General features: G+C 40.9%; 1 protein-coding gene across 1 annotated transcript in view; it reads left to right on the top strand.

The window, feature by feature from the left end:
* MTHFD2 (methylenetetrahydrofolate dehydrogenase (NADP+ dependent) 2, methenyltetrahydrofolate cyclohydrolase) overlaps nt 1-15,862 on the top strand; it is a 38,570-nt gene that overhangs the window by 21,320 nt on the left and 1,388 nt on the right. Inside the window, exons 3-7 of the mRNA XM_068975818.1 lie at nt 11,340-11,462; nt 11,879-12,031; nt 12,447-12,554; nt 13,386-13,478; nt 13,868-13,993. Coding sequence (XP_068831919.1) covers nt 11,340-11,462; nt 11,879-12,031; nt 12,447-12,554; nt 13,386-13,478; nt 13,868-13,993 — 603 coding nt within the window. The remainder of the gene's footprint in view (nt 1-11,339; nt 11,463-11,878; nt 12,032-12,446; nt 12,555-13,385; nt 13,479-13,867; nt 13,994-15,862) is intronic.

Genomic DNA, 15,862 nt, shown 5'->3' on the forward strand with positions numbered 1-15,862 from the left:
CGACTCTTTGCGACCCCATGAATCACAGCACGCCAGGCCTCCCTGTCCATCACCATCTCCTGGAGTTCACTCATACTCATGTCCATTGAGTTGGTGATGCCATCCAGCCATCTCATCCTCTGTCATCCCCTTCTCCTCCTGCCCCCAATCCCTCCCAGCATCAGTCTTTTCCAATGAGTCAACTCTTCGCATGAGGTGGCCAAAGTACTAGAGTTTCAGCTTTAGCATCATTCCTTCCAAAGAACACCCAGGGCTGATCTCCTTCAGAATGGACTGGTTGGATCTCCTTGCAGTCCAAGGGACTCTCAAGAGTCTTCTCCAACACCACAGTTCAAAAGCATCAGTTCTTCGGCTCTCAGCTTTCTTCACAGTTCAACTCTCACATCCATCCGTGACCACTGGAAAAACCATAGCATTGACTAGACAGACCTTTGTAGGCAAAGTAATGTCTCTGCTTTTCAATATGCTATCTAGGTTGGTCATAACTTTCCTTCCAAGGAGTAAGCGCCTTTTAATTTCATGGCTGCAGTCATCATCTGCAGTGATTTTGGAGCCCCCCAAAATAAAGTCTGACACTGTTTCCACTGTTTCCCCATCTATTTCTCATGAAGTGATGGGACCGGATGCCATGATCTTCATTATCTGAATGTTGAGCTTTAAGCCAACTTTTTCACTCTCCTCTTTCACTTTCATCAAGAGGCTTTTTAGTTCCTCTTCACTTTCTGCCATAAGGGTGGTGTCATCTGCATATCTGAGGTTATTGACTGGGAGAAATATCAATGACCTCAGATATGCAAATGACACTGCCCTTATGGTAGAAAGCAAAGAGGAACTGAAGAGCCTCTTGATGAAAGTGAAAGAGGAGAGTGAAAAAGCTGGCTTAAAACTCGACATTTAAAAAACTAAGAACATGGCATCTGGTCCCATCACTTCATGGCAAATAGATGGGGAAACAATGGAAACAGTGACAGACTATTTTCTTTGGCTCCAAAATCACTGTGGATGGTAACTGCAGCCATGAAATTAAAAGATGCTTGCTTCTTGGAAGAAAAGCTATGACAATCCTAGACAGCATATTAAAAAGCAGAGACATTACTTTGCTGACAAAGGTCTGTCTAGTCAAAGCTATGGTTTTTCCAGTAGTCATGTATGGGTTTGAGAAGACCTTAAAGAAAGCTGAACACTGAAGAATTGATGCTTTTGAACTGTAGTGTTGGAGAAGGCTCTTGAAAGTCCCTTGGACTACAAGAAGATCAAATCAGTCAATCCTAAAGGAAATCAGTCCTGAATTCATTGGAAGGACTGATGTTGAAGCTGAAGCTCCAATACTTTGGCCACTTGATGCAAAGGGCTGACTCATTTGAAAAGACCCTGATGCTGGGAAGGATTGAAGGCAGGAGGAGAAGGGGACGACAGAGAATGAGATGGTTGTATGGCATCCCTGACTCGACGGACATGAGTTTGAGCAAGCTGCAGGAGTTGGTGATGAACAGGGAGGCCTGGCGTGCTGCAGTCCATGGGGTCGCAAAGTCAGACACATGACTGAGCAACTGAATTGAACTGATTGTATATATGTAAATCCCAACCTCCCAATTCATTCCACATCCCCTTTCCTCTGCTTGGTATCCATAGGTTTGTTCTCTATGTCTGTGTCTGTATTTCTGCTTTGCAAATAGGTTCATTTTTCTATATTTCACTTTTATGCATTATGATACAATATTTATTTTTCTCTTCCTTACTGACTTCGTATGATAGTCCTTAGGTCCATCCATAACTCTGCAAATGGCACAGTTTTGTTCCTTTTTATGGCTGAGTAATATTCTGTTGTATATTTGTGTCACATCTACTTTTTCCATTCCTCTGTTGATGGCATTTAGGTTGCTTCCATTTCCTGCCTGTTGTAAAACGTTCTAAGTTCCTTCAATTGTGTCTGACTCTTTGCGACCCTATGGACTGTAGGCCCCCAGGCTCCTGTCCATGGGATTCTCCAGGCAAGTATACAAGAGGGTTGCCATGCCCTGCTCCAGGGGTCTTCCCAACTCAGGGATCAAATCCGTGTCTCTTAAATCTCTTGGGTTGACAGGCAAGTTCTTTACCACTAGGGCCACCTGGGAAGCCCACCTATTGTAAATAGTGCTACATTTGGTCACATTGTAAATAGTGTATCTTTTGGAATTATGCCCAGATATGGAATTGCTGGATCATATGGTAGTTGTATTTTTAGTCTTTTAAGGAACCACCACCGTATTCTCCATAGTGGCTGCACCAATCCACATTCCCGCTAAAAATGTAAGAGGGTTCTGTTTTCTTCACACCCTCTCTAGCATTTATTGTTTGTAGATCTTCTGATGATGGCCATTCCGACCAGTGTGAGGTGATACCTCATTGTAGTTTTTAATTTGCATTTCTCTAAAAACTAGTGATGTTGCATTGCAATTCATGGGGTCACATAGAGTTGGACACGACTGAGCAACTGAACTGAATTGAACTTGGCTATCTTTATTTCTTCTTTGAAGAAATATCTGTTTAGGTCTTCACCCCGTTCTGTGATTGGGTTGTTTGTTTTTTTGATGTTGAGCTGCAGGAGCTGTTTGTATGTTTGGAGATTAACCCCTTGTCAGTTGCTTCATTTGCAAATCTTTTCTCCCATTGTGAAGGTTGTCTTTTCACTTTGTTTATGGTTTCCTTTGCTGTTAAAAGCTTTTGGGTTTAATTAGGGCCCATTTGTTTATTTTTGCTTTTTATTTTCATTACTCTAGGAGGTGGGTCAAAAAAGAACTTGCTTTGATTTATGTCAGTGTTCTGCCTATGTTTTCTTCCACGAGTTTCATAGTGTCTGGCCTTGCATTTAGGTCTTTAACCATTTTGAGTTTATTTTGTGTTTGGTGTTAGGGAGTGTTCTAATTTCATTCTTTTACATGTAGCTGTCCAGCTTTCCCAGCACCACTTACTCAAGAGACCGTCTTTTCTCCATTGTATATGGTTTGCTCCTTTGTCAGTAGGTGACCATAGGTGCATGGATTTATCCCTGGGCTTTCTAGCCTCTTCCATTGATCTATGTTTTTTTGTGCCAATACCATACATACTATCTTGGTTATGGTAGCTTTGTTTATATTCTGAAGTCAGGGAGCCTGATTCCTCCCACTCTGTTTTTTTAAAGATAGCTTTGGATCTTCAGGGTCTTTGTTTCCATACAAACTGTAAAATTTGTTCTAATCCTGTGAAAAATGCCATTGGTAATTTAAAAGAAATTTCATTGAATCTGTATATTGCTTTGGATAACATAGTTATTTTTACCATATTGATTCTTCCATCCCAGGATCGTGGTATGTCTCTCTGTTTGTGTGGTGTTTGGTTTCTTTCATTAGAATCATATAGTTTTCTGAGTACAAGTCTTTGCCTCCTTATGTAGGTTTATTCCTGGGTGTTTTATTTTTTTTGTTGCAGTGGTAAATGGGATTGTTTTCTTAATTTCTCTTTCTGAACTTTTTATTTTTATTATTATTTTTTTTAATATAAATTTATTTATTTTAATTGGAGGTTAATTACTTTGCAATATTGTATTGGTTTTGCCATACATCAACATGAGTCTGCCACAGGTATACACGTGTTCCCCATCCTGAACTCCCCTCCCTCCTCCCTCCCCGTACCATCCCTCTGGGTCGTCTCAGTGCACCAACCCCGAGCATCCAGTATCATGCATCAAACCTTATGACCCAGCAGTCCCACTGCTGGGCATACACACCGAGGAAACCAGAACTGAAAGAGACACGTGTACCCCAGTGTTCATTGCAGCACTGTTTATAATAGCCAGCGCACGGAAGCAACCTAGATGTCCATCAGCAGAGGAATGGATAAGAAAGCTGTGGTACATATACACAATGGAGTATTACTCAGCCATTAAAAAGAATACATTTGAATCAGTTCTAATGAGGTGGATGAAACTGGAGCCTATTATACAGAGTGAAGCAAGCCAGAAAGAAAAACACCAATACAGTATACTAACACATATATATAGAATTTAGAAAGATGGTAATGATAACCCTGTATGCAAGACAGCAAAAGAGACACAGATGTATAGAATGGACTTTTGGACCCTGTGGGAGAGGGAGAGGGTGGGATGATTTGGGAGAATGGCATTGAAACATATATAATATCATATAAGAAGTGAATCGCCAGTCCAGGTTCGATGCATGAACTTTTTACTAGTGTATAGGAAAGCAAGAGATTTTGGTGCATTACTTTTATATCCTGCAAATTAACCAAATTCATTGATTAGTACCAGTAATTTTCTGGTGACCTGTTTATGATTTTCTATGTATAGATTCATGTCATCAGCAAACAGTGGCAGTTTTACTTTTCTTTCAGTTGCATTCCTTTTATTTCTTTTTCTTCTCTGATAGCCATGGCTGCATCTTCCAAAGTTATGTTAAATAATAGCAGTGAGAATGGACATCTGAGTCTTGTTCCAATCTTAGAGGAAATGCTTTCAGTTTTTCACCATGAGAAAGATGTTGGCTGTGGGTTTGTTGTATATGACCTTTATTATGTTGAGGTAAATTCCTTTCATGCCCACTTTCTGGGGAGTTTTTATCATAAATGGATGTTAAGTTCTTTCAAAAGTCCTTTCTGCATCTATTGAGATGATTATAGTTTTTATCTTTCAGTTTGTTAATATGATGTATCACATTGATTGATTTGCATATATTGAAGAATCCTTGCATCCCTGGGATAAAATCCACTTGCTCATGATGTATGATCCGTTTAATGTGTTATTGGATTGTTTACTGGTATTTTGATCTATGTTCATCAGTGGTATTGGTCTGTAATTTTCTTTTTTGTGTAATATCTTTGTCTGGTTTTGGTATCAGGGTGATGGTGGCCTCATAGAATAATTTTGGCAGTTTTTATTCTTCTGCAGTATTTTGGAGGAGTTTGAGAAGGATGGGTGTTATCAAACACTTCTCTAAGTGTTTGATAGATTTCACCTGTGAAGCCATCTGGTCCTGGACTTTTGTTTATTGGAAGATTTTTAATCATATTTTCAATTTCATTACTTGTGCTTGGTCTGTTAATTTTTCTGTTTCTTCCTGGTTTGGTCTTGGAGAGTTGTGCCTTTCTAAGAATTTGTCCATTTCTTTTGAGTTGTCCATTTAATTGGCATATACTGCTTGTAGTAGTCTCTTATGATTGTTTGTATTTATGTGGGGTCAGTTGTAATTTTTCCTACTCATTTCTAATTTTATTCACTTGAGTCCTCTACCTTTTTTTTCTTTGAGTCTAGCTAAAGGTTTATCAATTTTGTTTATCTTCTCAAAGAGCCAGCTTTTAGTCTTATTGATATTTGCGTTTGTTTTCTTCATTTCTATTGCATTTATTGCTTCTGTGATTTTTATGGTTTATTTCCTTCTGCTAACTTTGGGTTTTGTTCTTCTTTCTCTAGTTGCTGTAGGTGTGAGTTAGGTTGTTTGAGATTCTTCTTATTTCTTGAGGTATGGTGGTATCGCTATAAACTTCCGTCTTAGAACTAACTGCTTTTGTTGCATCCCGTAAGTTTTGGGTCACTGCGTTTTCATTGTCATTTGTTTCTATGTCTTTTTTCATCTCCTCTTTGGTTTCTTCAGTGATCTCTTGGTTATTTTGTAGCATATTGTTTACCTTCCATTTGTTTGAATTTTTTACAGGTTTTTTTTTTTTTTCCTGTAATTGATTTCTAATCTCATAGCATTGTGGTCAGAAAAGATTCTTGATGCCATTTAAATTTTCTTAAATTTATTGAGGTTTGATCAGTGTCCCAAGATGTGATCTATCCCAGAGAATGTTCTGTGTGCACTTGAGAAGAAAGTGTATTCTGCAGCTTTTGGATAGAATGTCCTGTTAATATCAAGTCTCTCTGGCCTAATGTGTCATTTAAAGTTGTGTTTCCTTATTAGTTTCTGTCTGGATGATCTGCCCATTGGTGTAAGTAAGATGTTAAAGTTCCCCATGATTATTGTGTTACTGTCAATTTCCCCTTGTATGGCTGTTAGCATTTGCCTTATGTATTGAAGTGCTCCTGTGTTGGGGGCATAGATATTTATAATTGTTATATCTTCTTGGATTGATCTCTTGATCATTATGTAGTGTCCTTGTTTGTCTCTTTTGTCTTACATGATAATTGCAACTCCAGCCTTCTTTTGATTTCCATTTGCACGGGATATCTTTTTCCGCTCCCTCACTTTCAATCTGTATGTGTCCCTAGGTCTGAAGTGCGTCTATTGTGGATAGCATATTCAGTTCAGTTCAGTTGCTCAGTCATGTCCAACTCTTTGTTACCCCATGAATCACAGCACAGCAGGCCTCCCTGTCCATCACCAACTCCCAGAGTTTACTCAAACTCATGTTCGTTGAGTCAGTGATGCCATCCAACCATCTCATCCTCTGTCGTCCCCTTCTCCTTCCACCTTCAGTCTTTCCCAGCATCAGGGTCTTTTCCAATGAGTCAGTTCTTTGCATCAGGTGGCCAGAGTATTGGAGTTTCAGCATCAGTCCTTCCAGTGAATGGTCAGGACTGATTTCCTTTAGGATGCGCTGGTTGGATCTCCTTGCAGTCCAAGGGACTCTTTAAGAGGCTGTTCCAACACCATAGTTCAAAGCATCAGTTCTTTGGCACTCAACTTTCTTTATAGTCTAACTCTCACATCCATACGTGACCACTGGAACAACCATAGCTTTGACTAGATGGACCTTTGTGGGCAAAGTAATGTCTCTGCTTTTGAATATGCTATCTAGGTTGGTCATAACTTTTTTTCCAAGGAGCAAGCATCTTTTAATTTCATGGCTGCAGTCACCACTGAAGTGATTTTGAGCCCAGAAAAATAAAATCTATCACTGTTTCCATTGTTTCCCCATCTATTTGCCATGAAATGATGGGACCATATGCCATGATCTTAGTTTTCTGAATGTTGAGTTTTAAGCCAACTTTTCACTCTCCTCTTTCACTTTCATCAAGAGGCTCTTTAGTTCTTTGCTTTCTGCCATGAGGGTGGTGTCATCTGCATATCTGAGGTTATTGATATTTTTCCCAGGAATCTTGATTCTAGCTTGTGCTTCATCCAGCCCATCATTTCTCATGATGTACTCTGCATATAAGTTAAAGAAGCAGGGTGATAATATACAGCCTTGACGTACTCCTTTTCCTATTTGGAACCAGTCTGTTGTTCCATGTGCAGTTCTAACTGTTCATACAGATTTCTCAAGAGGCAGGTCAAGTGGTCTAGTATTCCCATCTCTTTAAGAATTTTCCACAGTTTGTTGTGAGCCACACAGTCAAAGGCTTTGGCGTAGTCAATAAGACAGAAGTAGATGTTTTTTTGGAACTCTCTTGCTTTTTCGATGCTCCAGCGGATGTTGGCAATTTGATTTCTGGTTCCTCTGCCTTTTCTAAACCAGTGTGAACATCTGGAAGTTCACAGTTCACGTACTGTTGAAGCCTGGCTTGGAGAATTTTGAGCATTACTTTGCTAGTGTGTGAGATGAGTGCAACTGTGGGATAGTTTGAGTATTCTTTGGCATAGAAATGGGTCTTATTTTTGTATACATTCAGTCAGTCTGTATCTTTTGGTTGGAACATTTAATCCATTTACATTTAGGTAATTATCAATATGTATGTTTCTGTGACCGTTTTCTTAATTGTTTTATTTATTTTGGCTACGCTGGGTCATCATTGCTATGTTCAGGCTTTCTTTAGCTGTGGTGCGTGGGGGCTATGCTCTTGCTGTGCGTGGGCATCTCATTGCAATGGCTTCTCTCGTTGCAAAACACGGGCTCTAGGGTTTGTGGGCTTCAGTGGTTGTGGTGCATGGGCTGAGTTACCCCATGGCATGTGGGATCTTCCCGGACCAGGGATCAAACCTGTGTCCCTTGTATTGCAAGGCAGGTTCTTAACCACTGAACTGGGAAGCCCATTGGGTTTGTTTTTGTAAGTCTTTTTCTTCTCTTAAGTTTCTCACGTAGAGGTCGTTTAGCATTAGCAGTAAAGCTGGATTGATGATGCTCCATTCACTTAGCTTTTGCTTGTCTGTAAAGCTTTTGACTTCTTCACTGAACCTGAATGATATCCTTGCTGGGTAGAGTAGTCTTGGTTGTAGGTTTTTCTTTTTCATCACTTTAAATATATCCTGCCTCTCCCTTCTGGCCTGTAGAATTTCTGCTGAAAGATCAGCTGATAACTTTAGGGGATACCCTTGTATGTTATTTGTTGTTTTCCCCTTGCTGCTTTGACTATTTTTTCTTTGAATTTAATTTTCATTAGGTCAATTAATATGTGTCGCAGTGTGCTTCCTCCCTGGGTTTATCCTGTATGGGATTCTATGTGCTTCCTGAACTTGGGTAGCTATTTCCTTTCCCATGTTAGGGAAGTTTTTGACTATAATCTCTTCAAGTTTTTTTTCAAACCCTTTCTGTTTCTCTTCTTCTTCGGGGACCCTTATAATTTGAATGTTGTTGTATTTAAAGTTGTCCCGGAGATCTCTGAGACTGTCCCCATTTCTTTTCATTCTTTATTCTGCTCCTCCACCATTCCCTCTTCCAACTCACTTTTCCATTCTTCTGCTTCAGTTATTCTGCTATTGATACCTTCTGCTGTATTTTTCATTTTAGTTATTGTGTTATTCATCACTGTTTGTTTTCTCTTTAGTTCTTCTAGGTCCTTTGTAAACATTTCTTGTATTGTCTCAATCCAGGCCTCCATTTTAAAAATTTTAATTTAATTTAATTTTTTAACACCAAAAACATTTTGTATTGCTGTATAGCTGATTAACAGTGTTGTGATAGTTTCAGGTGAACAGTGACGGGACTCAGCCATACATATACATGTATCCATTCTCCCCAAACCCCCCTCCCATCCAGGCTGTCCATGCCTCCATTTTATTTCCAACATTTTGGATCATTTTCCTATTATTTCTCTGAATTCTTTTTCAGGTAGATTCTATTTTCTCTTCATTTACTTGGTTCTGTTAGGTGTTTACCTTGCTCCTTCATCTGTAACATATTTCTCTGTTGTCTCATTTCTGTTGATGAAGAGGGCTGTGTTTCTCTTGGTGGCCGTTTGGCCTGAGGCATCCAGCACTGTTGCTTGTGGGCAGTTGGGTGGAACTGGGTCTTGGTGCTGAATGAGGACCTCTGCAGAGCTCATGCCAACTAGTATTCTCTGGAGATCTCTGGTGGTCCAGAAGCCTGAACTTGAAGCTCCCCCTACAGGAGCTTCTGACCCACCGCCTGGGAACCATGACCCCACAGGCTGTGTGGCGTGGCAGAAAAAGGAAAAACACCAGACAAGCAAAGCCCAAGGCGGATAATAACAAAACTGGAACACATATACAAAAAAAAGAAAACAGACACACACAAACCTCAACAAGTAATAAAAACAAATCCAAGTAACCAAAAAACAAACCAATAAACAAACAACAGCAACAACAAAAAAGGAAAAAACAAGGAAAGCAAAAAACAAGAAGACAAACAGGAGAGCCCCCAAACCAAAACTGATGATAAAAACAAACCTAAATTAAGATCATGGCCCCTGGTCCCATCATTTCATGGCAAATAGATGGGGAAACAATGGAAACAGTAACAGACTTTATATTTTTGGGTCCCCAAATCACTGCAGATGGTGACTGCAGCCATGAAATTAAAAGACACTTGCTCCTTGGAAGAAAAGCTATGATCAACCTAGACGGCATATTAAAAAGCAGAGACATTACTTTGCCCAAAAAGGTCCATCTAGTCAAAGCTATGGTTGTTCCAGTGGTCATGTATTGGATGTGAGAGTTGGACTATAAAGAAAGCTGAATGCCAAAGAATTGATGTTTTTGAACTGTGGTGTTGGAGCAGCCTCTTAATGAATCCCTTGGACTGCAAGGAGATCCAACCAGTCCATCCTAAAGGAAATCAGTCCTGAATATTCATTGGAAGGACTGATGTTGAAGCTGAAACTCCAATACTTTGGCCACCTGATGTGAAGAACTGGCTCATTGGAAAAGACCCTGATGCTGGGAAAGATTGAAGGTGGGAGGAGAAGGGGACGACAGAGGATGAGATGGTTGGATGGCATCACTGACTCGACGGACATGAGTTTGAGCAAGCTCCGGGAGTTGGTGATGGACAGGGAAGCCTGGTGTGCTGAAATCCATGGGGTCACAAAGTGTCGGACAGTAGGGAGTGACTGAACTGAAACTGAAAGCTAAACAGAAAAGAAAAAATAAATTAAAAAAAAAACTAAAAGAAAAGGTCTGTGTGTGCTCCTTCACCAGGGTCTGCTCTTGAAGCTGGCCCAGAGCACACGTGTCAGCACAGGCTGACTGGAGCATAGGCTTCCGTGGGCATGTCCGCAGGGGCTGGAGCAACTGGAAGAAGCCTTGGAGGGGGCAGCCCTCTGCCTGCCTGGACCCATGACTCACGGAGGCTTTGAGCAGGGGTAGTGCTTGGGTCCACTGGGACCCCAGCAGCCAGAGGAGGCCTTGGTGGAGGTGGGGCTCAGCCTGGAACCCCAGCAGGCTTGCCAGGGCCTGAGCAGACTGGGGAGACTGTGCTTGAGGGGTCAGCGAGCCTGCCATACCTCACCCAGCCCAGGCTGCTGGGCAGGCGTGTGTTCCCATCACCGCCCGAGGAAGCTGGGTTGGCGGGCCGGGAAAGGTTCTGCAGTGGTGGCCCCACCCTTCATGTGCCACTCAACAGTGGTGCCTTGGTCCCACTGTGGCCCAAGACCCTGCCCCCACCAACACCCCAGGCCATCCCCAACTGCTGTCCCCTCCCTGGATCCACTCCCCAAATCCCACTCTGCAGCACCCAGCCCTCCTCCCCACCATGAGACACACAGAGTGGGGTGCGAAGGGCTGCAGCACCGACCGCATGCCCAGGCTCCACTCCATCCTGCCCCATCCCAACACTGGCTGCTGCATTCCCCTCCCATCCTGAGGTCCCCCTAAGCTCCTTGCCTTTCCCTGCTGACCCCCCACTGTGAGCACGCCTCCCTGAGTGTGGGGTTGTTTCCTCTCCCCCAGCTTCCCCCAGGGGTGCCGGTCCTATCCTGCCTCCACTGCTCTCCACTTCCTTCCCACACCCTACCCGGGAAGGGCGCTAAACAGAAAAGAAAAAAAAAATTTTTTCTTCCTGAAAAAAAGATTGCGCTGGGACTCCTCCCATCCCCCTAGGTGTCCAAGGCCCTCTACCAGTGCCCAGCATGCACTCCGTAAGAACTTCTCCGACGCACTTCTGACACACCGTGAGAATATGTGAACTGTGTGTTCTACTCTGCCATCTTCCATAATCTATTTTTTTTTAACCTTGAAAATTTCTTATAGGAATTAACAGTGAGACCATTGTGAAACCAGCTTCAATTTCAGAGGAAGAACTGTTGAATTTAATCAATAAACTAAATAATGATAATAATGTAGACGGCCTCCTTGTTCAGCTGCCTCTTCCAGGTGAGATTTATATAGCACTATTTAAAATGATTTCTGAGGCGCGGAGAGGCTTGTTTAGTTTATACAGTTGGCTCCTCATGTGTATTTGTCTTAAAGAAAGGGGAGGTAAACTCAAGAGAGTGAGTATGTTGTTAGATATGGGACCGACCTCCTCGGAATACCAATTACTCCCTGACTTGGTATTGAGATCTTAATACACAGGACAGTGGAGGGAAGCAGTTTGGGGAGGACAAGAGGACACTGGTTTGGTCTTGGCATTTGGCTTTGCTTGCTGTGTGTTCCCAACGCACAGATGAATAAGTTGCGGGGTGAGTTATAGACGGGGAATGGGTTTTTACTGCAAACCGGGTAAGCTGGAGTCAAGCAGTGCTAACTAGGTAACAGTGAGTTGACCACTGCTCTGATTTCTTTTTCAGAGCACATTGATGAGAGAAAGGTCTGCAATGCCGTTTCTCCAGACAAAGACGTCGATGGCTTTCATGTAATTAATGTAGGGCGAATGTGTTTGGACCAGTGTTCCATGTTACCAGCTACTCCATGGGGTGTGTGGGAAATAATTAAGCGAACTGGTAGGTATATCCATCTCAGTATTATCAAAACATACTGACGAAATGGTAAACATTCCTGCAGAACAAACAGTGGAAAGCCCCACCTCGGATCATCTAGTCCTACTCCCCAGAGCCTAACTCCCTTAGCAATTACCTACAACTGTTTTTGCTGCTTGATCCAGAAAACTCTGAAGGAAACTTAAGCTTTGATAGTGTTGATAGTGCACATTCATATAACATTTTGCAGCTTATGTTCCCTTTCAGCTTTCACTATGGGTAGCAAGTGATGGTTCAGTTGACTGAAGAGTCAATAAGCTGGTGATTTCCTTCATTATCACAATTAGAGTCACATCCTAAGGTGTCAGTCTTCCTTTTTCTTAGGTGCTCTAAGATAATCTGGCACTATGTGAAACGCAAATATATTTATTTTTCATAGGCATTCCAACCCTAGGAAAGAATGTGGTTGTGGCCGGAAGGTCAAAAAATGTTGGAATGCCCATTGCAATGTTACTGCACACAGATGGGGCACATGAACGGCCCGGAGGTAAGAATATTGCTCTCAGGAGGGTGTCCTACTCTCCCTTGTGAGAGAGACTGCCCTGTGGATGCTTGGAAGTGTTTGTTAAGCTTTATTTGTCTTTGTTATAATTTTGTTAATAGGTACTTTGGGAGTAATCTTTGTGGAAGAAGATGAGTTAATTTATATTCACTAGTATGGAACTAGTTCAGAAATAGATATGTCTCAGAAATTTGAGTTTTGAGTGTAAGCATGGTTATAGACAATTAGAATTTTCAGTTATGGCTTTGACAGTTGGAGTTAAGAAGTATAACTTATTCAAAATTAGTGTCCTGATCTGTGCCACTTGATAGGAAAAAAAGATCTTAGACCATTGCAAAGGATTAACTTCATATGACTGCGATGTGTCATCATCCTGTCAAATTCTGTTAATTTGAGAAAAACTCTCAAATCAAAGTTATATGATTATCATAATATGACCATACATGATTATATCAGAGATAAAATATATCAGAATGAAATATTTCCACATATCTTTCAGCACACTTTTAAGAAAAATCCTTGAGTAATTCTAGTGACATTTTGTTCAGAAAGACTATTAAAAAGGATAAGGAATAAATCTAATGATATATGACTCCAAAGGGTAGAGCTAGGACCAACAGGTAAAAGTTACAAGAAATTGAGTATTAGTTGTTGTTGTTGTTTTTTAATGACAATTGGCTGCCCAGAAAATATGGTGTAAGATTTGTCCATTATTTTTTCAGAGGTCTTGGATTTCTGGCATGGTTTGCCTAACTGAGATCTAATCCATTCCTAGCTTTGATTCAGAAATCAAGACATCTGTTTTTTAACTCACAGGCGATGCCACTGTCACAATATCTCATCGATACACTCCTAAGGAGGAGCTAAAGAAACATACGGCTCTTGCAGATATTGTGATCTCCGCTGCAGGTAAGAGCCCCAGGAAGGAGGTGGAAATACCTTGCTCAGAGGATGAAGATAGACCTCTTATCTTCGAATTTGCCTGCTGCCCTGTCGTTTTATTTCATATTCCCCTAGGTTTGACCATAATGTCAAAGCTGCTTACAAAGATGAGAGTTGTGGTTGGAATACTGATTTCTGGCATTCCATTATATATTTGATGGATAAATGTTATTTCTACAGCCTCAAAATATTTCTGTTCACTATATGAAGTTTAATTGTTTCCCTGGTTAATATTTTTTATGAGTTTTTATAAAACAAGCTAATTCATTCTTGCAGGTATCTTGAAATTGATAAGAATCTTACAGGTGGAATATTCTTTTCAGTACTAAATTGATCATTCCTATCTCCTCTTTTAGGTATTCCAAATCTGATCACAGCAGATATGATCAAGGAAGGAGCAGCTGTCATTGATGTGGGAATAAATAGAATTCAAGACCCCACAACTGCTAAACCCAAGTTGGTTGGAGATGTGGATTTTGAAGGTAACTTTTTAAAATATAAAAATCAAAAAATACTACTTTTATTGGACAATTAGGGCAGACTATTTACTTTTTCTTTAGCTTTAAAACTTATATTACCTTGATTATTACCATTTATTGTCATTTTTACCATTATTATTATCATTATTACCATTTATTATCATGCTTTCCATGATAATTAAGAGAAATCTTTTAAAAAATTTTAGTCATTCTAGAATTTTAGGTGTTTGTATCATCAAATTATGGAGAACAAAACAGTTTTCAGGAAATTTCTTTCTTCTCTTTAGGGTTATTCTATAAAGAAAACAAGACTTTTAATAAGTCTGAAAATTTAATGAAGTGATTTTTCTAAACCACTGAGTCTCCTAAAAAGTATTACACACTTCTCATTTTCCTATTGAGAGGAGAGATCCAGACTTGCAATATTAAAAGTCCAGGAAAAAGCCATATTACTAAAATTTTGGAATTCACTGATAGATTTCTCCTTTCAGTTCTGAATTTATCTGAATTTTATGCTGATAATTCTATTTCTAGCTTTCTATTCTCAAGCAGTCAGACCCAAGCCTAGGTATCTAAGTAATTTTTCCCTTTAGATAGGATTTTAAAAAATCTTTTTACTTTCCAGAAAATTACTTTGCTTGGTGCTTTGGGCAAACAGTATAGTTAAATAAATAGAATAAACTTAAGAAAATATTGTAAGCAGGTTTTAATTGAAGTAATCCTTATTATTATTATAGTTACACTTCCATACAGTTAACTACTGAGATGTTTCTTTTTAAACTGATTTAATATAACGAAGATCATGGCATCTGGTCCCATCACTCCATGAGAAATAGATGGAGAAACAGTGGAAACAGTGTCAGACTTTATTTTTTGGGGCTCCAAAATCACTGCAGATGGTGACTGCAGCCATGAAATTAAAAGACGCTTACTCCTTGGAAGAAAAGTTATGACCAACCTAGACAGCATATTCAAAAGCAGAGACATTACTTTTCCGACTAAGGTCCGTCTAGTCAAGGGTATGGTTTTTCCTGTGGTCATGTATGGATGTGAGAGTTGGACTGTGAAGAAGGCTGAAAGCCGAAGAATTGATGCTTTTGAACTGTGGTGTTGGAGAAGACTCTTGAGAGTCCCTTGGACTGCAAGGAGATCCAACCAGTCCATTCTGAAGGAGATCAGCCCTGGGGTTTCTTTGGAAGGAATGATGCTAAAGCTGAAACTCCAGTACTCATGTGAAGAGTTGACTCATTGGAAAAGACTTTGATGCTGGGAGGGATTGGGGGCAGGAGAAGGGGACGACCGAGGATGAGATGGCTGGATGGCATCACTGACTCGATGGATGTGAGTCTGAGTGAACTCCGGGAGTTAGTGATGGACAGGGAGGCCTGGCGTGCTGCGATTCATGGGGTCGCAAAGAGTCGGACACGACTGAGCGACTAAACTGACTGAACTGAATATGGAGGAAAAGTGTGGCCGGTTATTTAAGTATATTCACTGAACAACTCTGCTTATTATATGCATGTTTTTCTATTATTGGTTTTCTTTTGGCCACATTGCACAGCATGTGGGATCTTCGTTCCCTGTGAGCACTCAGTTGCTCAGTCGTGTCTGACTCTTTGCAACCCCATAAACTATAGCCCACCAGTCTCCTCTCTCCATGGGATTTTCCTGGCAGGAACACCAGAGTGGGTTGCTGTTTCATCCTCCAGGGGATCTTCTGACCCAGAGATTGAACCCAAGACTCCTGTGTTGCCTGCATTGCAGGCAGATTCTTTCCCACTGAGCCACTGGGGAAGCCCTTAGTTCCCTGACCAGGTATCAAACCTGTACCCCCTGCAGTGGAAGCTCAGAGTCCCAGCTGCTGGCTCGCCT

Source organism: Capricornis sumatraensis, chromosome 1, assembly GCF_032405125.1.
Source record: "Capricornis sumatraensis isolate serow.1 chromosome 1, serow.2, whole genome shotgun sequence".
Classification (NCBI taxonomy): Eukaryota; Metazoa; Chordata; class Mammalia; order Artiodactyla; family Bovidae; genus Capricornis; species Capricornis sumatraensis.